This window comes from Camarhynchus parvulus, chromosome 1 (assembly GCF_901933205.1).
Source record: "Camarhynchus parvulus chromosome 1, STF_HiC, whole genome shotgun sequence".
Taxonomy (NCBI): domain Eukaryota; kingdom Metazoa; phylum Chordata; class Aves; order Passeriformes; family Thraupidae; genus Camarhynchus; species Camarhynchus parvulus.
Genome location: NC_044571.1, coordinates 82,681,300 through 82,706,859, shown reverse-complemented (window position 1 = coordinate 82,706,859; position 25,560 = coordinate 82,681,300). Strand labels below are relative to the sequence as shown.

The window sequence follows — 25,560 nt, the reverse complement described above, 5'->3', positions numbered from 1 at the left end:
TAAGAACATTCCCATTAACTTAAAAATCACTGTTATAGGATGGCATACTTAGAGATACGGGCATTTAATTAGAAGGCATTAATTCCATCTTCAGGTGGGGAGATTGAGTCATGTTTTCCAAGCTGCCTACCACATGTGAATTCTTGATGCATAGGTTTTTTCCAGAGCATCCAGTCTTTCTCTCTGCCTCCATGGTCAGATTGAAAGGCACTTGAGGAGAACTTTCTATCCGCATGTCCCTGTCATCTCTAGGTGAAGTGAACCAGCAGGGTCTGCTGTTGGCAGGAACCAACTGGTAACTCATCCTTGTCTCCGTACAGAGATTTGTGAAAATTAGATCAGTTGTCACAAGCCACTGTGTGAGATGGAGCAGATGCTGCTCATGACAGTGGAATAGGTGGGTCCCAGCAGTCCCAATGACATCTCACTGAAGTGGCAAATGTGTTTCTATACAGCTGTCTCTGGAGCTCTCTGTTCCATCTCCACCCCAGTGGCCCAGTTCATCTCCTCCTCATGGCAGGACCAGCCCAGACTTTGTCTACTCCTCGAGCCTTTGGACACACCAAAAAAAAATGTTGTCTAATCTCTGTTTCTAAAAGTGCATGTGAAAGTTAAATCTCATATTACCCCTTGGAACCAATTCAAACACAGTTTTGCATGAGGTCTAGGAAGATCACAAATTAGCAGCTCTTGAGCTCGTATCTGGTGGCTGTGGGGTCTTCCCTGGGAAGACTTCAACGATATGAGCTCACAGCCCAGAAGGTGGAACCATATCCTGGGCTGGAGTGAGGGAAGTGTAACCAGCAGGTTGAGGTAGGTGATTCTCCCCAGCTACTCCACTGTGGTGAGACTCCCCCTGGAGTGCTGCATCCAGCTCTGGGATTCCCAGTGAAGGAAAGGCATGGACCCATTGGAGCAAGTGCAAAAGTGATCAGAGGGTTGGGATGTCTCTTCTATGAGGAAAGGCTGAGAGTGTGGATTGCTCAGTCTGGACAAGAGAAGGCTCTGTGCTGCTGCTTTTCAGTACTTAAAGAGGCCTGTATGAAATATGAGAACAGGTTCTTCTCAGGTTCTGTTGTGATAGAACAAGGGATAATGGTTTGAAACTAAAGGAGGCTATATTTAGACTAGATATAAGGAATTTTTGTTTTCCAATGGGGTGGTGAAACGCAGGCACAGGTTGCCCAGAGAGGTGGTAGATGTCCCGTCGTTGAAAACATCCTGGGTCAAGTTGGACAGGGCTTTGAGCCACTTGACCTAGTTGAAAACATCCCTGCTTGTTGAAGGAGAGTTGAACTACATGGCCTTTAAAAGTTGCTTTCAACCCAAACCCCTATGATTACTGTTCCAGAGGGTGATGGGTTTTCAGGCAAACTAAGCCCATAATTCTGATACTCACTGATGGAGAAAAAACAGCAAAATTAAGTGCATGTCCCATTGTATACCCTAAAATGACCAGCTCACAGAAAGTGTAGACATAGCTGAGGTCCTTGAAACCCCCAAAGTGGAGACTCTCCAAAGATAGAATAGCTGTAAAGACTTTGGTTTAGACTGAGGTGTGAGACTGTTTTGTTCTTAAGGAACATGTGAGACAGTTGTGTGCAATCATTTCTATTTTGATGGGGGATCTTTCAAGTTTTATATTTACTTTCTCTGGTTCCCTTTGTATGTGCTGCCTATGGTGCAACAAGCCTTTTTGCTTTTTCTTTTATCTGATTCTTTGAGAAGACAACTTCTCTTTAATCACTGTCAGACAGGTTTTGTTTTTAAGAGTCTTGATTAGTATTCAGGGACTTCAGAGAACAGCAAAGATGGTTTTGAATTCTAACATAAGATTAGAAGCAAGTTAATAATCACATACCTTGGCCAAGAGTTTATAGATCATCATGGTTTTCTTATATCTAATGGATGTTGTAAGGCTTAATGGAATTTTTAATGGTATAGCAATGGAACAAAAAGTTGAGTAGTGAAATCAGGCAAGGGGAAATACATAAACGTATACCACAGTAACCAAAACTTAAGCAATCTTCTCAACAGAAACAGCAGAAAATTAAGAAATCCAAAAATTAAGCATCATAAGATAGTCAAAGGTGGATACCTAAAATTTCTTTATGCCTTTCCATGTCTTTTTTTTTTTTCTTATATTGATCTTTTTTCTCACATGATATGTCAGGTCCAAAGCTAAGCATTACTATTTGAAATAGCTCCAGTACAGGAGGAGATATATACACATTAAGCAAGGAAATATCATGCAAACATGAGCATAAAACTTCCTGAAATGCAACTCAATTGCAAGTTAATTCATCCATTTCCACAGAATGGTGCACTATGAAAGGCAGAGAGGTATCTTTCGAAAACCTAGAGCTGAAATATTGGCAACTTCCCGAGGGGCTGGTAGAGCAAGAGGGGTCTTATCAGACTGGCTGTGAGCAAGTGGCCGGATCAATGCACTCAAGTCCGAAGAAGGCTGGAGGACTCAAAAAAACTGATCCATGGACTCTTCATAGAGTAACACCCACAATTTGTGTTCTTCTGCATATTCCTTAGCACAAAAAATGTGGACATAGATTTTTCCAAATCCTTGCTCCTGCAGTATGACTGTGATTTAAATGCCTTTCCTGGCAAGTGGCAATATACTTGTGTGTGTGATGAGTGCTGTTGTAAAAAAAAGAAAAGATAAAGATCTCTGGGCAATTGTTTTCTTGTGACATTTTTTGTATGTGATTTTCACTTAATGGAAATAAATGTCTTGGCCAATTGCAACATGAGTTATTATTCAAATCTATCACTGGCATAAATCTTCCTTTTCTGAGATTTTCCCAAATGACTGTGTGTCAGGTAACTGTTTTTCACTTGAAAGCAATGATTAGCTCAAGTGTGAAGGGATGAATTTCGTGCCTTGCAAAATACTTGGGTGCTTGCTGTTTGGTGCATCTTAACACTGAAATGAAATCACAGGTGAAACCTGTTCTGGTTGAAAATCTGCAACAGTGGCAGGAGCTGGGGAAGAAATGGGAATTTTAATGAACAGATATGTCTTCCCTTTTGAAAACATGAGCCAGCTGAATGCAGTACAATCCGAATGATCCAAGAGGTTAACTGGCTGATTGTCTTTCCCTTCTTTGAAATCAGAATTTGGAACTAAATGCAGGTGATTTTAATTAGGCCATATGCATATTTATCAGAAATCACATTTCTGTGCTTGAGTTTGGTTTTCAATCAGGACATTGTGTTTAAAACATTGAAAAGTACAGATGTGATGCATCCTTCTCTTCGAAATGCTAATGATTGGTACAGATTGGGAATTACTGATCACTGAAATTGCTAACATGGGTGGCTATTAGAAGGGCCAAAATAGTTTAATAGCACAGATTCCAGGCATTTTATAGTAGTGTCTCCTAAAAACATTGCCATGCCACCCCCATCCCAAATTAATGCTTCTAAGGCCAGTGATGTAGTGTGCTCACACCTTAAGGTAGCACTGTGATTCATGTTTTAATGATAGTGGCTGCTGGCTGTAACTATGGAATGTATTGTCATGGAAACTACGCTTTTCTATATTTACACCAGTGCTGGTTATGCGAGAGACAGTGCTTGAAAGAAAAATCTGTATAATATATAGCTTAATAACAAGATAGGCAAGCTAGGAATAAACAGATCAAAGATTCAGCAATGTTACAGCTGCTGTTTGTCACCACAGTACTTTTCTAAACAGGCTCAGTCGCTGTTGAGAGAAGTGTTGCTGCGATGTCACTTTGGGCTCCTGGGTCACACAAACTCAGGTTAGGGAATAGCTGACTGAAAGGCATCCATGCAGTGAGCTCCCATGGCACACGGGCTGGCGTCCAGGCTGGTTGGGAGAGAAGTGTGAGCTGAGTGAATTAAGGACAATGGTTTGTAAGAGCTTGTTATTTGCAAAAAAGAAATCTCCAGAAAAGGAACTGGGTTGTAATTCTGACTGTGGAACAGCTCTATCTGCCACTTTCATCTAGAAACTGCTATAATTTTTACTGAGCTTGGGCTCTTGCAAGTGCTAAGCTCAAAAATAGAGTGAGAAACAATAATCGGAAAACATAATTCCAAGCTGGAATTTAACTGCAAACCAAAATTGGATAAAAATAAAGTTATTGTATGGTGCAACAGTAGGAGCAAAGGTGAAGAAATTGGTTGTTTTGTGGCATTGAACTTTGCAAAGCAAGGGTAAATTATCCTGATGAAATTCTACTTAAAGTATAGATATATGCATACACGCACACGCATGTATCTGTACTTATATAAACACACTATATAAAATCTTAGTAGAACAGGTTGCCTAAGTTAGGGTCTGCCATCTCAGGCAGCTTTATAAAAAAGATCCTGTGCTATTCATCCTCTTGTACTGCTTGATCTGGCTTCACACCGGGGCCTCCATTTGCCATTTTCTCTGTTCTGTTGTATAACAAATTTCTACTTCAGGTTTGTTACAGAAAACTGTTTCAGTTGTGACTTAAGAACTCACTTGTAATTGCCAGGGAGACAAGCTGCTCTCATTTCTTTAGGAAGAGTTTCTAATTTGATGGGCAGAGCTTAGTGAGTCACAGAAAAGCAGGGTCAGGGCACTGTGGAACAACTGCTTGGTTTACTCTGCTATCAGCTGTGAAATCTTTAAGGACATCGCTTTACTTTCCATATCATGGCCTTTTCATTGTGTATTTGCATCTGCCAGGACCAAACCTAAACCTGGAGGATACATTAATCCAACTTTTGATATAAATAATCCTCTTAAAAAGCACAGCTAGTGATTTGTTCATCTAAGTGCTTTATTATGCATTTTCAGCTGGTGTTGCTTTAACTGAAGGAGCAGTGACAGCTGTAACAGAATCCAAAGGAGTATTATGCTCCCAAACTTCTTATTTAATTATTGCTTTTCTGGTTTACGGCAAGATGTTTGCAGGTTGCAGGACAGCAGTACTAGCTGGAGACAGTTACATTGCCTCCAAAGCAGAGTTGAAAGAGGCTTGACTTTTTAGCTTCATGCTGGTGCATTTTCTGTGTAACTTCATATCTTTATTCAGTGTCTCCTGCAATCCTTCAACCTGTCTATTTGTAAATTTGTGCCTGGAGAAAGCTCCCATGTGGCAAGCCGGGATTGGATAAATGTTGCTTGTATTTCTCTTATTACAAACTCCCAGCATCTGTGATTTTCAGCTCTGAGTACAGTTTGTTTCCTGCTGAGATTCATCTATTTGGGGAAAGCAAAGGTCATCGCTTCTCTGGAGTTGCGACTGATTTGATTCTTTTTCACGGGGAGGCGCTGGGAAGGGAATCCTTACTGGAATGCATATTGATAAAGGCTGAGGATCCTGGCTTCTTAGATAAGTCATTTTTTTCTCTTCTCTCCACACTATGACTATGTATTGCAGCAACTCACTGGCTTTTTACCAAATCAGGAGCTGCAGTATTTTTCTTCCGATGGAATAATTTCAGCCCACTTCAGCTAGCATGACAATCTTATGTGATTGTTATGAGTAGGCGTTTACATCCTTTTACATGCTAATACTGCCACACCTGCTAGTCCCCCTCATTTCCATTTCTCTCTCTTTTTTTCCTTTTTTTTTTTTTTTTTTTTTGCCGATGTAAAAACTAATTTCCCAGAGGAAGGGAAATCCTGAGATCCGTGATCGTTGTTGCATCGTTGATTCACCAGCAAAGAAGGGGATGGCTGAATGGGACCCAGGTAGAGATTCAAGCAGGCTGCTTCTGACCAGCAAGAGGAAAGCTAGCTGTTGAGCAGCATATGTTGCCACTCCATGTGCTGTGTTAGCTACTTGTTTTCAGCCTTCAGTAGGCTGCCACTACTGCAGCACTAAAGGAATGTGCCCTATTGTTAAAAATCCTGACTGCTTTACACCAATGATTTGCCACTGCAAAGTTGCATGCACCAACAACACTTTATCGTTGATGTTTGGATGCAAGGTAGGATGTGGTTAATGTATTTAAATGCATGCTGTAACTCCTTTGAATATCTGTGCTGTTTAATTTCGTGTCTGACTAGAGATTTCAGTGCAAATTGCGATCCGTTGGCTATAAATTAGGGCTTACAGCCGGCATGCTTTAAAGGTTAGAGGAAAAAAAATCAGAAGTAAAGCTTTCTTATTTCCCAGGGTTATACCAGCAGAGATTTACACGGGAGAATTACGGATTATGAAGCATTTGTTTTAGAGTTGATTGTATACTTAGCTAACAGTGCTAAGATTGCTAAACCACTACTCTGCTATTTGCCTGGCTTTATTGATTTGGATGTGTATACTGTTATTACAAAAACACAATCCAGCAAGACTGAATGTATTTTTTTCCATTTATATTGCTGACATGGTTTTTAACCAGAAGAGCAATACTGAAGTATACAATCCTGCACTTCTCTGTAAGAAAGAATAAAGTAAGCTCCCGATCCCATTTTTAGGTCTAGAGGAATATCTTTAAGTGTTTTCTTCTAGGGACTGGACAATAATTTAATTTTCCATTTAAATTTAAATCATAAGGTGGCGCAGTTAGCCAGAGAAGTTTTTTCCTGGCTGTGTAATGCAACCCCATCCCAATTTTTTTAACAATGGTGTTGGATTGGACTATATTTTCCCCCACATACATCCTGGCTTGACGTTTGAGTATAACCAATGTTTGTTATTATACTGAAATAATTCAGAACTCGTGGCATGTTTTTAAAACTTACTGTCTTTGGGGAAAAAGTTTGGTTCTTGGATCACTGGGTCAAACATAATGATTTTACAGGGGGGTTACATATTTTGTCCCATTCCTTTTCCTTGCTCTCCTTAAATACTGGATGATATTAAAACTGTTCCTCTATGTCTAAATAGAGTAGGAAATGAGCAGTTACATTAAAAATAATAGTGTCAGTAATTACTTAAAATCTTTAACTTCATATTTGAATTTTGCTAATCCTCAAAAATAGCTAAACTGCAAAAATAAAATTTTAGTTATACAGTCCACAAACTAGGGAACACAGTATGCTTTGTGAGTTCCTGTGTGACAGAGTAGCCTAAATAAAATGAAAAGACTTTATGGACTAGGTTATAGATGACTCAATGCTGCCTAAACATCTATCAGCTAGAAGTTAATGACAGCTTATGTATTGCTTGGGGTAATACCCTAACTCAAACGTGGTTATAGTCAAACACAAATTATTTGTGTACCTTCTGCTTTTCCTCTACCTATGGCCTGCCTATATGTCTGGTTACTTGAGGCTTTCTTGAATGAAAGTTTCTTGTTTCTTCCCTTCTGTTCTAAATAGGCAAAAATATGTTCTATTAGTGAAAGGGTTATAATTTAATTGCTGTGTCATGATGCCACTAGTGATATAAATAGCATTAAGAGTTTGTCAGTTCAGAAGCTTTTTTAATTTGCATTTTTTTAAAGATTTTTTTTTTTACTTTAACTTTCAAACCTTAAGTCCTCTTGTTTCCAAATGTTAAATTCTAATTCATATAGGTAAATTCTTAATCAGGGGAAATTAAATATAAGCCACCCTTCTACAAAGGTAGGCCAGTGGCCTAGGGACTAATATCCAATTTGTATTCCTGCATGTAAGCATGATTTTCAAAGGATATTCTTTGATGCACTTAAGTTCTTTCAAGATTTTCAGATCCTGTTAGTAGGAAGCAAGAGAACAAAAATCATAAATTCCAAACTTTTTTCCCCCCTCATCTTTCTTTAGTGCTTCAGGCTCATTACATTAGTCAACGTCAATGTTTTATCTTCTTGTGGTGATGTATTAACTACTTCTCAAATGAAATGTGGATGTGTGGGATAGTGATCATTTTCAGGGAGATGAAAAGGAGTACAAGTGAACTTATTTATCTTGGGCTGGTTCAACACATGTCCAATTAGTTCCCTTTGATACCACCATCAAGCATGCACGAGGTACACTGGTAAGTGTACAGAAATCACTTCACTTCAAAGAGCTTTTTCTCATTTTTCTTTGTTCTGCAGCCTGTATATGAATTCATGACTTCTTTGCTCTGGACACTTCTATTTCTAGATTTATGGGTGCAGATCCATTGTTAACAGCCAAAGAAGTGTGAATAAGAAGTAAGACTGTTTCTTTTTAGGAGAAGTTTTAGTCATGTGGCATGAAGTCATGGATCTAAGCATGCTCACAATATTATGACTTCTAGAATCACGTGGTTCTTTAACACAGGAAAGTTTAATATCCTGAAATGACACTTTGTATTCTGGGTGACAGAGGAGAAAATAGGTCCTCAGAGTGTAATATCTAGATAGTGGAATAGACATCAGAGGAATTCAAAGTAGGCAAATATTTCCTAGTGCTAAAAAACTGACTCCTTTCAAAAGGACAAGGCAAGTTGCAGTATTGCTTACACTTTTGATTTGCAGTTTTTAATTTTGTATTACATATGGACTTCTTTTTCCTATGGTCAGAGAAGTAAGTGAGACAAATGCACCACCTCAGAACCATCACACCCATTTTATCATTTCCCCATGCAATAGTTTTACTGTCTTCTCATTCCTAGCAGGTGGTGCCAGGGAATTAGTGTGGTGGGGCAGGAAGAGGGTGCACATCTTACCACATCATAGAAGGTGTGGAGGAGCTCTCACTGTGCCTGTGGGAAGCTTTGCTTGTCAGCTTGATTTCCCAGTGATGTCCAGTTTTATGATCCTTGACGTTGAAACTGCAAAGAATTCAGAGAAGTTTAATTTTAAAGATGGGTCAGTGCCTACCTGAATTGTCACAATTGCACTTTACCCTTTTGAAGACTTGTTCAGTTTCTAGTAGGGAAGTACCCATGTTCCCATCACAGCAGTGCAGAGCTGAAGCAGAAACAGGATAAGCAGGTTGTAAAACACAGCCCTCAGGTGCCAGGAGGTGCTGTGCAGCACTGTCTTGTTCACAATCCTGCAGGGCTGGCACATGACTGCCTCTCCCCTGAGTCCTTAAGCTCCACAGCTACTGGACGGATTGATGTCCGCAGATTGAAGGAAGGCTTGTGTGTAAAACCGGCCCATGTTTGTGGATCTCCATTGAGAGGAGTGCATGGGCAGATACCAGATTCTCACTGAAGATGCTGAAACTTAAATGCATGCTAAAATGTCAGTATATGCTTACTCACTTTGCTGAACTGTTTGTTCAGTATTGCAGAAGAGTTATCTTCTGCCTCTCAATATCCTGTTCATTTTGCTCTTATTAAGAGTGCTGGGAAGGATTTCAGGTTGACTGATATGTTTCTTAAATTATATTTCAGTCACAGTTCTGGCTCTCAGATGGAAGTGTTATTCTGCCTTACCTCTTTTACTTCTCTATATTGAAAATAGATACTGAGGATATTCCAGTGACTTTTCTGTTTGTTGACCTTGACCAGCTATTTTGATTAATCCTACTTTCTTTTTGATTTAGGTTTATTTTTATATCTGTCCTAGCATAATTTAATTTCTTTTTAAAGGGATAAGTTATACTTACCTCTCTTCCCTGTCTCCTTTCTTTCCTCCTCGCACATTTATTACAACCAGTCCTCCAGCAAAACAGCTGGTTTTCATAGGGTTTTTCCTACTATTTCTCAGTTTTAGCTGAAACAGCTAAATAGTGACATATTCCACTATCCAAGATGAGGATGCAAGTAAACCCACTTGTTTCTTCAACTGCCAGAACTTCTATGTTTTGAAAAATTATTGGAATGCAGAAGATTTTATTATTAAGACAAACATTGAGTAGTATTACTGAATATCTTGACATTCCTATTTATTATTTTCATAATTATCAAACTGTTAGAAAACTAGTAGTTTTCTGTACTGGTATTATTAGCCTTTTAAGAAATTCTGGTGAGTCACTTAGTTCTTAATTGAGAATATTCTCTGTATTGTCATAATTTACATCTGGCTACTGTAAGGAGTAGCAGTTTGAGATGACAGGAAGGTACTTTTCCAACTAGGTATGATCCATAGCAGACCTGCTTAAGGCCTTGCATGCTTTAGCTTCTTGATGTACCCACAGAACTGAAGTGCAATGGATGCAACTAGATAGAACATACACTCAAATTCCGAATGTTTTTTGACAATAATCTCCCAGCCCTGCCCATGTAGCTGTTATTTTTTTTTGCATTACAGAGTAGGCTTGGGGTGGGGAAACAGGATGCCTTTTTGATGAAACTAAGCAGAAACACACCAAATGTTCTGCAAAATCTTGCATATATTCAGCTTATAAAAGCAGATTAACACTATTTCAAAGGAAAACCCAAAACACAGGTGTGATGCTGTGATTGAGCCCTTCTTATCAGCTCTTCGTTCTGTGAATCCATTCATGCTGCTTGCTGATGTGTACCTAACCTCTGACTCCACTGATGTATTTAATTTCTGATTTTTTGGGGGCCAGACCTGAAGAGATGGAAAAATGCAATACATCCATGGTCATGCTGACTTCTGTGATCCATCTGTAGAGACTGGTATATTGTATAGGGTTCCAGAACCCTCTTGAAAGAGTTTGCTGCCTATTCATGGACAATCAGCAGAGTAAGTCAACTGGAACATTGCTGCCGCTTGCTATGCATAACATTGTCAGCAGCACTGAGAAACCTACTTCCATGAGTAATTCTTGTTAGGCTACTGTGGTGTTTAAATAAAAGTGCTCAGCAATAGAAGGAACTGCAGAAGAGATGCAGCATTGCCATTGGCAAGAGGCTCTGAGCATGATCACTTGAGTCACAGAGGATTTGTGCATTAGTGCACAATGCTTACAGCAGGGAGAGTTTTCTTCTCTGGCATTACATTTATGCAAGCTGGACATGGGGTGTAAACCCAAGCAAATTTACCTGGCTGTATCTTTTTATTTCTGTCAGGCATTCACTAACTCCTTGCGCTCCACCACTTCTGGCTGAAGAAGAAGTGGTAGCTCTCCAGCAGTTCCCACCCATCATCAATGACTGTGGGGAAAAAACGACTGCACATTTTATTCAAAAGCCACCAGTCTGAGATTTTCTGAGTACTAAGTAGCAGTTTGTGAGGCTGTGGGATCCTGTCAGAAACTCCTCCCAGTATTGAAAAATGTATAAAGTGGATCCTACTCTTCAGAACTTTTTGTTTCCCACCACTGAGGAGCGCTGAGAGGAACTCTGGTATCAGAGAAAACTGTGACTTTGTACATGATCCTTAGTTTCTTAACTTGAACTCAGCACAGATGCTGCAGAAATTGAGATTTCAGGAAACACAGGATGGCAGAAGCCTAAGGAGAAGGTAGGAGGCAGCAGCAGGAAGGTTCAGGTGGGGCAGGTGGACAAAATGACGCAAGGCAAGAGGATGCAGAGAGACCAGCTTAGGTGTAGGATAAAGCAGTGGCCTGGGCAAGAGTCCTGAAGAGGCAAGCTGAGAAGAAAGCTGGTGAGGTCTGGCTAGATTGTAAATGGTAAAAAAGTTGTATTGTGAATCTTCTGAAATTTTGGGCTCATGCCCTCAATCACACAGGAGTTACTGAGTCAGGGAATGCAAACAAGTGTGACCATTTTCTCTTATTGGAGTGAGTTCACTTGCCAGCTATCACCCACTGGAACTGGCCAACATCTGGGAGGGAAATGCTGAGGCATTTCTCAAGCATCAAGATCAGGTCTTAAAAATGTGTTTGTATGAAGGTACTGTGTTTCACTTTCTGCCACTGTTGTGTCCACAAGCTCCCTGTACACTGTAACAGAAATGGGTGGCAGGTGGGAGATACCCTGAGACAATTTAAATTAAGAAAACAATGCTGAAAGTGGCTTTTTAAAATTAAGGTGTCTTGTTTTGGTTTTTTAAAAGTTTTGTACCCCGAAAGAATGTTCTATTGAAGGTGAGATCCCCAATCCCTGCATCATTTTGAATCAATGGGTTTTTTTCCCACATTTTGCCAGGATATCTTTCTAGCTGCCACCAGCAGCTGGATGCTGGGCTGGATGGCTCACAGTGCTTGCTGTCATAGAATCATAGGATGGTTTCTGCTGGAGGGGACTTTAAAGTATCACCTAGTTCCAGCCCCATCTTGTCATGTTGTCTTTGTTGTCATTACAAGTAATTCTCTGGTAGTGCAGCAGTGGAGTCTGATATTCACCACTCCAAATTACTTACAATTCCCCTGGAGCCAAAAGGACACAGTGAATGCCCTCTGGACTGTGCCTTTGACCATACAGCCATAGTGGGAAAAGGGTTTGTTTCTTCAGCAATAAAGAGGACCTGAATGTTGTGGTTCTTAAGTACTGCAATAAAATTTACCTATGGAAAAAGTAGGTCAGGAGGTACACAGCTAAGGGTTACTGAACACATGGAAGAAGTTCAGAGTTTTCTCAGACACTTAAATTTTTTAATGTATTTTTGCTTCACATTGTACATAATAATTACGTAAAATGAGGTAGTTTCAAATATAAATGACTTGGTGTGCAGCTACATGAGCTGCTTGATTTTGCAAACTAATTATTGACTAAGAGAAGGATATATATAGGCATTCATCTTAGCTGTAAGAGATGTCATAGAAGAGAATGGTGATAAAGAAGTGTTATATAAATATATTTAAGTGATAATAGCAATAGAACTGAAAACTGTCACTGAACAGTTCTCCTGATCTTTGAAAAGTAGCTTTTATGTTTCCAGTGTAGCTGTCAGAAATAGTCTCATTATTAAAAAATATATATTTATTGCTTTCACTTTTCTGATTCTGTTTCCTTCAGCTTTAAGCATTTGCTATAGAATTAATAAACATGAAGGACAGGATTTCTCAAGAAAGCCTAGCTGGGGGCTGTGCTGAATGTAATGGAAACCTCAATGAGAAGATTACTGATGGGAATTCCTCTGACTCCCTGTAGAAGTTAATGATCTGTAATCCCAGGAGACATGGCACAGAATGATCTGAAGAAGTATTAAGGCAGTTTGAGCTATTCTTTTGAGTCATTTGGCTCTTGAGTGTTCTGAGAAGTAAAAGGGAAGTAAAAATTGGGAAGTAAAAATCTTCACCCAGCTTCAATAAGGAATGGCACCCATTAGCTACTCAAATGATCCCCACCAAGCCAGAAAAGCAGGTTTTCTGGGAGACTGACTCTCAGTAAACAAGACAGTTTTTCATTTTTTCCTTAAACTGACATTTCAAAAACCCTGGTTCTGAGAATCCTGACAGATTGTTTTGGGGAGATTTCCTTTAGGAGATGCTGGCAGCTGTTCAGTGTAATTAAGATAAAATATGCTAAATATGAATGTTCAGAAAGTCGTAAGGTGCTGTCAGCACCAAAGTCCACACAGTGAATCACCTGGAGGCTCTGTGGATGTGTCTGATGTGGTAAAGAGCCTGTGCCAACATGCAGTTGCCTGAGAAGGAATGTAGGCACATCACTTACTTGCAGGATGTAAGCTCATCCCCTATGGAAACAGGCTTGAAACTTCAGGCCTTGGACCAGCTGCCAGTATTTAGAATATACCTATATTTCTAAGAAAAGGAGGACGAATGATTATACTCAAGTACTCAATTCCTGATTTTCCATATTGAAAAATTGTTAGATATTTCCCTGGGTTGAATTTTGTGATGATCTCAAGCTCTTTCAAGACAATTTGTAGATGTGGCTAGAAGGATTGTTCACTCCAGGAACTTCTTCCAAGAGGGAGTATGGATGAGACTGCATCAGGGGAGATTACTTGCAGCCTACAGGCAAAACCCATTCTTTTATCTTCAAACACATCCCACCGCTGCCCTTTGCCTTTTGGTGACATTTGAGAGCATGAAACACATCTTCTGTTCATTTATTAAAGATGCTACTTTAGTAGCAACATGGATGTGGGCCTCTCCCAACCACTTGGCCTGAGAACCAAGGGTCATGCTGAGAAACAGGTGCATTTAGCATAGTTGATGTAGCATAAGGGCTCAGTCATGATCCCACCACTCTGATCTCTGATCTTGAAAAATGAAACCAGTCGGTCAGATTTAATCTCACCATAACAGCTCTGTCAGGCTGGGTTCATCTGGACCTGTGACCACCACACATGTGACAGTCCACCTGAAATGTACCCAGGTATTCTGGGCTAGAGGTCTGAGCCCAAAACTGTGAGAAACTTGTCCTGAACTCAGAGACCCTGTGCCCAGCACAGAGAGGTGCTCCACCCTCCAATACTTCCCATCCTAGCTACTTAAACACTTAACCTTTACCAGTCACAGGTGCTTCAAGTAGGAAGAGGAGTTTAAATTCAGAGAATTAAAATATTTCATAGATAAAAAAGGCATTTAAATGAGAAATGCAGTCTTGCCTACCACCTTGTAAGGCTTATAACAATGCCCTGTGAACAGTATATTGTTAAACTGTGTTAGTCCTGGCCCTTACCCTATTTTTATCAGAGGTATTGTCAGCTAGCAGTGAGATGACTTGGACTTTGTACACATCCCAGGGAAATCCCAGCCTGTGTAAAACATAGTTCCGTAAGAGGAGAGTCACCGCCATAAAACATTGAGAAAATAGACTGAGCCAGAGACGGTTCTGTGACCTTGATTTAGGACAGGGAATGGGAACTCCTTATTTCTATTCCTGGCTCTCACATAGAATTCCTGTTGTGGCCTGAGGAAAATTGTGCCTTGCATCTCTTTCTAGAAAATCAAGTTGGTAATACCTGCCTCAGAGGAGTATTGAGAATTAATAGTTATTGTGTGTAAACAGCACTGAAATGAAATGAACCATGTAAATACAATTGGTTTAAGGACCAACATAAACTCATGGTTAGGCAAAGACAGGGAGGATACAAGTGAAAATGGAATTACCTTATTGAAAATCAAAGTATCTCCTCCTTGGTTTTTTTTTCCTGAGTCCCTCTTTCCACTCTATTTCTTTCAGGTACACCTTGAAATACTATTACTTATCCTGTTTTTTAGGTTCTTCCTCCAGGTCTGAGGTTTCCCATCCCCTCTTTTTCCCCATATCAGATTGTTGTAGATGATTTGCAAGTCCCTGCAAAAGTGGATTTGAAAAGAAAGTGCTGACAGGCTCTTATCTCCACCCATCCAAGATAGTGCTACTATTGTCTAATTTATTATATAAAATTGCTGAAGGGAAGAAGTGATTTCCAGAGCTCTGGCTGAGTTTTTTATTTTGCAAAGATTACTTAAAAATAGTCATAGGGGGTATGATACACGAGTAAGGAAGCTGAAAAGCAGATGAATGTACACCTGCTGCAAGGAGGCAAATCGGTAACTGTATCATGCAAATCTTGTGAGTGTTCAGGAATTGTGGTTAGGCTGATCACTAGGAGGGACATTCAGCCCAGTTCAGAGGGCCATGTGGCTCTCAAACTGCACATTATATCCCAGGTTCTGCAGTCTACAATAAATTAAGCAAAATGCTGTAGAGCTGCATGAAATTCAGGACGCAACAATCTACATAGCTGGGAGGAAAGGTCTTTTCAATGGTCCTGTAGCAGTGTTTTGCACTGTACCTATGAAATATACTTTTCCTGCTTGTTTCTTTCCCTTGTCTGTGCCAGTCTTTCTGCTCAGGTTCCTGGTCCTTAGCTTAAGAAAGATAATAAATTAGCTGTGTAGGAACTAAACACTTGACAGCATAAGAAAGCATAGGCTATTTTTGCACTGGCAAAATTAACCACGGACTAATATTTCATACACAGTAGTTTGGGGTATAAAATAACCAGGACAGTATGTTTTCATAAGACAAAGTTTGGTGATACGTTTTAAAACATGTATTCCTTCCCAGAACAATTAAGAAAACTCAAGAGAGGAGGTGAGAGCAGAGGAGGGAGAAGAAGTTGACCTAGAAAATGCACTTGCGGGTCTAATTTTGTGTGTATGTACGTATTACAGAGGAGATTGTTGCACCACCTCCTCAAAGCCCTGGTGTTTTGCACTCTTTACTATATGCATCAACCCCCACGTGAGTTCCAGACATGCAGGCCTTTAATTTTTCAGCATTAAGGGTATGTCTTTTCAGTGCTTGAAGATCACAGCCCTGTAAAGGTGTTGGAAGTGAGGAGACAGAGAGGGAATAGAGGCTATATGAGAGAAACTTTCATGTTGGAACTCAGTACATCCCTCTGGGTGTCCAGAGTTGCCGAGGACCCCGCGGGGGGGGCTCGGAGACCCTGGCACACAGCCCAGAGCACCTGCAGGTTTGATTTTGACCTGTGGAGCAAATTACCAGCTTTGTATGAGGACCTGAAAGTCTCAGAAGTTTAAATAGTATAATAATAAAATTATCACAGGGTGAAAATGTTGATTTTAGGATTTTTGGTATGGGGGTTATGGGGACAAGATGGAGGAACTTGGGCATGTCTAGCCTTTCTTCTTCTTCATCTTGGTCTCCATTTTCTGCTGTGATGCTGGCACTTTGGGATTGGTTTACAATAGAAGTTACTGTCTAACATAGGTGATAGGTATTGGAAAGTAATTGTAAATATGTTATACGTAGTTTGTAGTATAAAAGGACAACACCGCCTCGGGGAGGGTCAGAGTGCTTTGGCTGCCTTGCTGAGCAGATCTCGACTGGGCAGAAAGAAAATTTTATAGATAAGAATTAATAAACAACTTCAAGACCAAAAACCAAAGAGCTCTGACTCGTTCTTCAGATGCGCGGGCCAAAACAGTGACCTTTTGCACATCTCAGGGCAGCAATTAACAACCAAAATCCTGAGACTTTCAGAGGATTGCAAGATCTGGTTATGAAGCAAGAGGTTTTATACTGAAAGTGCTCTTGTTGTAGGGCCTTCAGGCTTGCTTCCTCATGTCAGGTACAGCTGCTGGGATAGGGGAACAGCATCTTCATCACAGAGCTGGGACTTGAACCTCCAGCTATTGCTCCTTGTGTTGGAGGCAGCTTCCTAACAGAGGTTTAATTTGTTGTCTACGACTGCCTAATCTGAGTGGATCTGATGTATAAATCTCTTACTGATACTAGCTTGCGCCACTTTTTGCATTAGCAACAACTACTTTCCCTTGCAATTGGAATCAGAACTTTGTGTGCTGAGCCAGAGAACTGGAGATGCTCTCAAACTAATCCATATTCTGCGTGCAAACACCAGCTGTTTCTTGACTGTTTTTATTCACCAGGAGGACCAGCATAGGGCTCCATGAGTTAATAAAGTTTCTGTTATTAGATGAGAATTAGTTGTCCTGTAGTCTGATGAGTTTTCTTCTACTGTCTTCAGTTATTCAGAAAAGAAAGGAGTGCAGATAGGAATGGGTCATCTCACATCGTAAGAACGCATCAAAGTAATCTCCAGAATCTTAGAAATGGTGATTGGAAAGAACCTCTATAAATGACCTCATCCAAACTTCACGGAAATCAGGAGAAATGAGAGGTAATTTAGCATGCAGCCAGACACCTCGCTTTGCAGAGGTTTGGGTTTTAAGTAATGCCAGGTGAAATATCACTGCAGCTAAAACATAAGGAAATATGGGAAGCATAAACCAGAGTTTAAAACTAGAGAAAGGAAGTTGGCAGTTCTGAATGTTGCTCCCTGTTCTTCCATTGATCTAATAAACATGTGTAGGAAGTTGATTTGCCCTGTGCTGATTAAAGCTGGGAGTGTTGCCAGGGACCAGGATGGTAGGGGCTTCTGTCTCCTTTTATGCCTGCATTTATGAGTTCAGGAAGAGTTTTTGGGTCTCTAAGGTCAAGATCCCTGAGATAATTAGGTACCAGCCCTCTTGGCTTTTGACAGGAATTAAGTACCTCCTAAGGATCTACCCATGCAGAATTTCTTTTTCTCCAGTGCTTCCTTTATTCAGCCTTTGCCTTATTTCCTCCTTTGCTTTACTTCTCCAATATGCATATCTGCCTTCTCTGCTGTTCCTGGCTCTTAAAATTCGCTGTTAGACCCCAGGTCAGTTGATGTGGTTGGTTTGGGTAGGGAAGGTAGAAGGGCACTCCTGGAGAGACTCGCAGATAGGAATAGGGATATGTGTCCATAACCTGTCATATATATGGACATGCAAACAAGCAGGTCACTAAACTCTGCCCTTACCTGGTAGATTAGTAATACTCCCACTCTTAGTTCTGAAACTTTGGTGACTCTAGGCCTTGGATGATGGTGGGTGGATGGGAGAAGTGGAATGTCTGTTTAAGGCTGTAAACTGCATTTGAAAGTGTCAAAAATGTTTGTGATGCAGAGTCTATTTGCCTTATATAGAAAATTCATGTTGTCACATCCCTGAAAGTTCTTATGCAAGATTAAGAAGTCAAACAGGTCTCTGAATGCTGCAGTAAATAACAACATGACTTGTTGTCAAAACCCTAATAAGTTAAATCTAGATGATGTATTTTAAGCATTTCTTTTTTAAGAAGGCATTAACTCCTTGAATTAATTGCAACTAAAATTAAAATAAGGCAAGAAAAGGGACCAGATTCTGCTTTTATTTTCCTGCATAATTTATTTCTCTAGTTAGATGATGAGAAGCTGATGCAGAGACACAGACTGATATTGTGCTGTAGTGAAATACCTCCATGTTAGTAATTCCAGATTTGGCTAAATCTTGTAAATGACTGATTTAAAGACCAAGGCACAGCACTTAATAAGACTCTATTCCTTTGTGAGTTTAGCTGCAGAAATTATGATTAGGACATTTTATTGAGTTGCTTTTCTCAGACCTCAGTCAGACTTGGTATGTAAAGAAATGTGGTTATTTTGTCTGAACATATTGATGTCTTTTGAAGTGGCACAAAACCCTGTCTTCTCTTGCTTTTCCTATCAAAAAATATCTCCACAAAGCATCAAATGAGTATTAAGTATAACACTACATGTGCCCCCTGGTATCTGTTGGATTTTAGTTTAATTTAGGGCACAAAATATACCAAACAGAACTACTGCAGTCATGAATTAGGTAGCTCTTTTGAGTACAAGTCACAGTTTGCAAAACTGATAAATTAGAGTAAACACAGTATTTCATCGGTGTTCCTTAGCTATTATATTGTTATCTTCTGCATGTGAATAGAAGTTCTGATAATCTTCATTCACCAATTGCAAAGCAAAACTCGTTTTCCTGTTGTGACTAATGTGGAAGCATTTCTTTTCACTCAAAAAGACTGCCGTGTACTGCAAAGAATAAGAAAATAATGAAGCTGTTGCGGGACAAAAGAGAAGGTGCTGAGAACTAGAAAGAGCTGAATGTTTTTTGAACTTGTAACTCTTCAAATTACATTTTCTCTGTGCGAACTTTTGAAAATGAAGTGAATGTCTCCCATTTATAACGGTGTGCTTGAACCTGTGGTGTGCAACTAGAATAATTCTACGCCCGACACATGATTATATAATGATGCTTAAAGTTGCAGTGCCATTCCCAAAAGAAAAAGACCTTATAGGTTCATATTTATGGTTTAACAGGTGAGATCCCAAAAGAAGAGCAAAGCAGTTTATTTTTTTCAATGTGTTTTTGCTAGTGCTAAAAATATGAGCTATAATTTAAACGCTCTAAATATGAGCAGAGACGCCTGAGCTCAACAGCTTTTTGGTTTGAAACAACCACCCTCCAGGTGGTGGTGACCTTCTGGCAGTGTTTGCTATCAACTACAGCTGTTTTCATCCCTTCTTTGGCTGTAGATACCCCTCTCTGCTTGCCTGCAGAGATTATACAAACAACCATTTAGCAGCTTGCTCTGAGCTACCACTTGACCCCTAAGGAGGGTGCAGACTGCTTAGAGACGCATTGACTTGCTGCTATTCCCTGCTCCAAAGTGCCCTGTCGTGCTCAGCAGCTGTCTGCCCAGGTCAGGTTCAGGTGCAGTCCCACAATGGAAAACACACTTCAGAACAGATGCACTTTAGAAAACTGGCAAGTGGAAAAGGCTCAGAATTATTTTAAGGAGCTCTGTAACTTTTGCTATATATTTATTTGTTTGAAATATCTGCATTTAAGAAAATCCTTTGGAAGTGTATTGAGAACTTCTAGTTACTGGGCTTAGGGAAAAATTATATCGAGCTGTTCGATATTTGTTCTGGGAATGCCTCTGAAAATGCCCATCTCTGTCATATACATTGTGTGGGTCAAAATAAGGGAAGACCTGGGAGCTTGTCCCATGGGTCTTGGTGACAATTCTTTCCTTCTTCTTGCCTCTTATATCAATGCAGGTAAGCATTGAAGAGAGATCTCTGTTTAGGTTACCCAGATATTTCAATCTACAAGTCCTGGTCTTTTGAGACTTTAGGAACAAAGCCAAAACCCTTCAGGTACCAAGAGAGCCTTTGGCTTACCTAGAAACAAGATATCTGTACTGTTCTTCAAACTCTTCTGAAAGCCTCATATGAGTAGTACAGAGTAGTGATTTGGAGGTCTTCAGCAGGCATGAAAGGAGAAACAAAAAACTGGGGAAATATCTTTAGTTTGGATTAACCTTCTCTTGGTTTCAGTTGAGATTTTTGTTGGATTCTAACGTTTGATTACAACTTCTCAATGAGAAGCTTTAAGTTTGGGTTTTCTTCTTGGAATTTCTTTCCTGGAATGTTTTTCTTGTATATATGAAAGACAAGCATGGATAACAGCAATGAAATTAGAAAATACCTAGAGTAGTCTTTGTGTGTGGGTGGTTTGTTTGGCTGTTTTGTTTTCCTGGCTTGAGGAACTGTACATTTGTTCTTTTATCTTGGAACTGTACATTTCTTCTTTTATCTTGAAAAGAAAAATTCTAAAAACCAAAAACAGCTTCAATTTGTGCTCTGCTGTTCCACTTTCTAAAGATGCGCTGTTCTGTTTTCAAAATAAAAAGCTCCTTTTCCCTTAAAAATTTTTCAACACTGTAGTTGAAAATCTAAGAAATTCATAACATGGTCCTATCTTCATCCTATGATGGCATAGTAGCCTATCTTCCTGTGCACCCACTTGATTTTTCAAGGGCTTCAATTGGACACTCCAAAGCTGTAGTGCCATTGATTGTCATTCAGCCTCCTGTGAGTAAAACCATATTTGTTGTTATTGTATCCTTCAGGCTGACTGAGCCAAGCAGTGGCGTGTGGCTGTTTACTCTCATCTGTATAAAATGTTAACCCTTGACTCAAGGAGACAATAGAGCTCTGATTTCTTCTATTCCTGGCCCTGCCACAGGCTTCTTCTGTGGCTTCAGTGCATGATCCATTACTAAATCTGCAGACATATTGCATTATTTAATGCCACTACCTAGTCCTATTTTGGCAGCACAATTAATGCTTGCAGGTGATTCAGTTTTATGCTGATTTCACCAAAAGCTGCAGCAGTATTGCCATTGTGTGGGCACCCATATGGGATGGTATATAAGCAAGTACTCTACTGCAGAAATATTCTTTCAGCCTGGTCAGTGACAAAGGCAGGAACAAAGCAAACAGAGGGCTGAAGGAGGTACCTTTTCCCACCAAGCTTCTTGGCTTGAGCATCTCCACTACTAAAAGTATTGCTGATTATCCCTTTAAGGGAAAAATGTTAATATACAAGATCTAATTACCTCTGTCTAAGCTGCTACGCCTACAGCACCTTTTACATAACCCAAACAGTCGAGTTCCAATTATACAATTATATTTTAACATATATTAACCACTATTCCTTTAGGGAGGAGACTTATACTGAATATTTTAACTGAACTCCTTTCTCAATATGGACATATATATGGTAGGGTCTCATTTAATTACCGTGCCAAAAACTTGTTTTTAGTTCTTGAATGTTTTAGTTCTTTGAAGTGTTTTTAGTTCCTTTCCCCTTCAATAAATGAGCTGGCTCTTCAGAAAGCCCATTTTCCATATCTTCAGCACTGACAGCAGTCTCTGTATATGTATATCAAATGCAGGCTTTGAAGCTCATGTTCTTGGGGCCAGCAGTGGCCCATGACTGCAGTTAGATCAATAATGATCTCTCCATACTCAGTGTGAGTATCCTCTGCTTTGCAAACAGCCTATGGCAAGGTCCAGGTCTCTTGAGAAAGCATCGTGTTCAAATGGGGAGGAAAGGCTGCTGCTTATTTAAGTGGGATGTCTTGCTCTAAAGGTTGAGAGCACAGAAGGTTGACTCTTCCTTTACTGAAAAGGCAAAGGGCTCCAACAACCATTCTTCTTTTCTGATAACTTCATGCAACTTCTGTAAGAGACAAAAGCCCTCGTCAGGATAACTTGTTGATGAAGGCTGCTTGCTGCGCACTTTCAGTCATTAATATCAATGAGGTTTGTAGGTCAGCTCTTCTGAAAACCCAGAGCCTAAGTTTAGAGCGAGGAGTCTGAGTGTACTCCTATGCTCAGAGCTAACTTAAGGTTTCAGACAGCCAGGAGAAGTTAGGACTTGACCTGAAAAAGCATAGGAGGAGATGAACCAAGAAGCATTGAGTTTGAGGGGAACCCTGGTGAGCAAGGCTGGGGACTGCTGTTGCTCCCTGTAGTGGATTACTAAATATATGTGGGGTGATGACAACTGGAGGGGAGGAATCTAGTCTCAGAAGTCTTCTGCTTCTTTCCACACCTCAGCCTCAGCCTATGCCACGGCTGGCACAGCCTGCAGTGCAATGGCAGAGCTTGTGCTGAGTTCATTGCTGCCATGGAGGTTACCTTACCAGCAGCTGAACCACCTGGTTTAACACTGATGCAGTGTTTTCTGTGTTACACTGTAGCCATTTCTGCACAGTGACTCAAGTTTAAAATATCGCCTGCTTAGACAACCAACTCTTGGATATTTTGAATAAAATGATCACATTGGGCTGTACCCATCAGATAAACAGAGTTCCCATCCAAAGAAAATGTGAACATAATTAATTACAAGGCAAAACTGAATCATTACAACATTGTACTTGTGTTATTTTGATTATACAAACCTAAAAAATCTGGAGGTAAAGTTCCCATGGCAACCTTAACTCTGTCGCCTGTATGCACTGTGTGTGTGAATGTTTGTGTAAAATAGGAGCATGCATTATCCTGGTCAGAGTCTTTTAGGACTTGCTGGTCAGGAAGATGTTAATCAGACCACAGATATCATCTTAAAAGTGATTTATTTTTGCTGTTTCTCTAGCCAAGTGTTAAAACATAGAGGAGATTTTTAATTTCTGTCCAGTCTGATAAGTATTCCTGATAAAACATAATGCCTGAACCTTGTCATAAATGTGATCTATCACTGTTCAACTTTAGCTGTGCTTGTGACAGACACCCTGCAGCCATGAATCTTAAGAGGGAGTAAGATGAAATCGGCATCCATTTTTTTGGAGCAAGCTCACTAATATCAAACATTTGGTTACGCATTGTATTCTGATGCTAACACTTAACACTGCAGAGCTAATTTCACCCATGAAGTTTTTTTCAAGGCTAGACATGGTTTGCCTATCCATCAAGGATTATGGAAGCTGCAGGGGTCTGGTGACACATCAGAGCTGTTCCCATGATGTCCTGACCTGGAGTAACTGTCAGGTGATACCCTGCAATATCACCTGAGGGAACAACATTTTCAGGAGGCATTCCCATGGAACGCTCTCAGTCTCTTCATTTCCTTCTCCCGCCTCACCCATGTTCAGTTTTTCCCAAATGTCTCCATCAGCCATCACTCTCTTTCAGAGCAAGGTGGCCCGATAATCAGGGGAGGGAGGTGTTAACTGCTGATGTGGGGAGAGACCAACAGCTGTAAGAAATTTCCTCTTTTTTTTTTTTTGCAGGCAGAGTGAATAAGGGGAAGTTTTGTGATTAAAAAACCCCACCACATATTATATCCTTGTGAAACATGTCTGGATGGTGACATTAAAGGGTACTATTCATTTTTATGACTATCATGAGATTCTGTTAATGGCATGTTCCTGGTAGTGAGCTTTACAAGTATTATGTAAAGTACTTTTCAGAACTACAGCTTATTATTTTTTTCCCCTGTGCTTGCCTTTAGCTTTATTTTCAGTGACATAATTCTTCAGGGTGGTGGCTAAGAAAGAGGACCTGATACTTTAGAGAAAGAACTGAAGGTGTAAAACTTTTCCTATACAAATAAATACACATCCTTGCATCTACTGAATATGACCAGCATATTCTGGCTGAACTGCTGTGTAAAGTCAAAAGAGACATTATACATACATAGCATAAGCATAATGTGTGTATAACTATATTCTGAGCAGACACACAGAGTAACATAAAGATTTGCAGGTTTCTAAGGTCCCCAAGATATAAACCTAAAGACAGAAATTAGCACTGACTGTGTTGAAGAGCTGTGAGTATATGAAGCAGATGTAAGTATCAACTCACTAAGACTTCATCTAAAGAGCAGAGAAATATGAAGCAAGAAACCTCAGAAAAATTCTATCCTGTTGTCATTGGGGGTGTGGGACTAAATGTTAGAACAATTCAATTAGGAAATGTCTTCAGATGGTGAATTGACTTTAAATATAGGAACGCTGGACGTACTGAAGTAGAGCAATTATTTCTGTGCTTTAAGTACACATTGTTTTCCTGTGAGTCATGAGGTCAAATAATATTTAGCCTCTAATACTTAGCATCCTGCCAAAATTAAAAAGCATAGAGATTTCCTGCCAACACAATTCTGAACTGGTATTTTTATTTCCTTGGATATAGCACAAAAGCAAAAATGTATATTTTTGAATATACATTTCAAAGGCACTTGAAAATACAGCACAATTATAATCCCCAGATGTCTTTCATAATAATTACTTTTATTTTGTTTGTAGTTTAATTTTCTGTAATTTTTTTTAGAAAAACAGATTTGAAATTAAACCTTAGAATCAGGTGGGATGTATTTGCAATAAGCCTAATGGCAAACCTTTTTTAGATTTGTCCTCTCTGACATAATCAGTGGATACCTTTGTGCTCATGTCAGTTGAGACACAGTCTCTGGGTCAGGGGAGGTGACATCAGGTTTCTGTGGTTATTCCCAGCTAGATGAAATCAGGCATAAAAGAGCCCTCTTGTAAGTGCTGTCAGAGAAAAGGGATTGCTGAACAGGATTCAGAGAAGGAACGGAAAATACACAGAGGAGGAGAGTGAAGCACTTTAAAGCCTGCCTCACCAAGGCTAGAATTCTCCAGGAAGGTGGAGGATAACGAAAGTGACACCACTCTAGTTTTGCAAGCTGGAAATGCCAGTAAAATGCAGATCCTTCTCTAACATTTGCTGGGTTGAAATCCTTTATATCTTTGATAGTTTTATTTGTCCCAGCCTAAAAGACTATAAAACTGAAGCAAAGAAGGATGTTGAGTGCTCTGTGCCCCATAAGCATGGAATATGAACAGTGGCTTTAGTCGGAGATACAAAAGGCTGTGGAAGCTGTGAAGCTTCCACATAAGCATGGAATATGAAGAGTGGCTTTAGGTGGAGATACAAAAGGCTGTGGAAGCTGTGGGTGATGTTTCTGGGGGTTAAGTCTCTGGTGAGAGATCCCATTGGTTCCCTGCCCGCAGAGGCACGGGTGTGCTCTGCTGTGCTGCCCGCAGGGCCAATCCTCAGCGTGTGCCGCAAACACGCGCTGACTCCGTCTTCTGTGCCACGGACACCCCGCCTTTGTTTTCTGCCAGTCATTCAGCTGGAGCTCTTCCAAGAACACATCAAGTCTGCTCAGCTTTCCTGTGGCACAAAATAGTGGAGGAGGGATTGAGCGTGCCCAAGTCACATCCCAACACCGCT

At 40.1% G+C, this 25,560-nt stretch overlaps 1 protein-coding gene across 10 annotated transcripts in view; it reads left to right on the top strand.

Annotated features, from left to right (window-relative positions):
* Positions 1–25,560, top strand: part of DLG2 (discs large MAGUK scaffold protein 2) — an 890,387-nt gene that overhangs the window by 269,649 nt on the left and 595,178 nt on the right. For 7 of the 10 annotated variants that reach the window (XM_030950051.1, XM_030950045.1, XM_030950064.1 and 4 more), the window contains exon 1: positions 5,617–5,955. The exons of the other annotated variants lie outside the window; for them this stretch is intronic. In XM_030950051.1, the coding sequence (XP_030805911.1) occupies positions 5,854–5,955 (102 nt within the window). In that variant the 5' untranslated portion in view covers positions 5,617–5,853. Of the gene's footprint in view, positions 1–5,616; positions 5,956–25,560 lie in introns of those variants that run through there. 10 annotated transcript variants of the gene reach the window in all.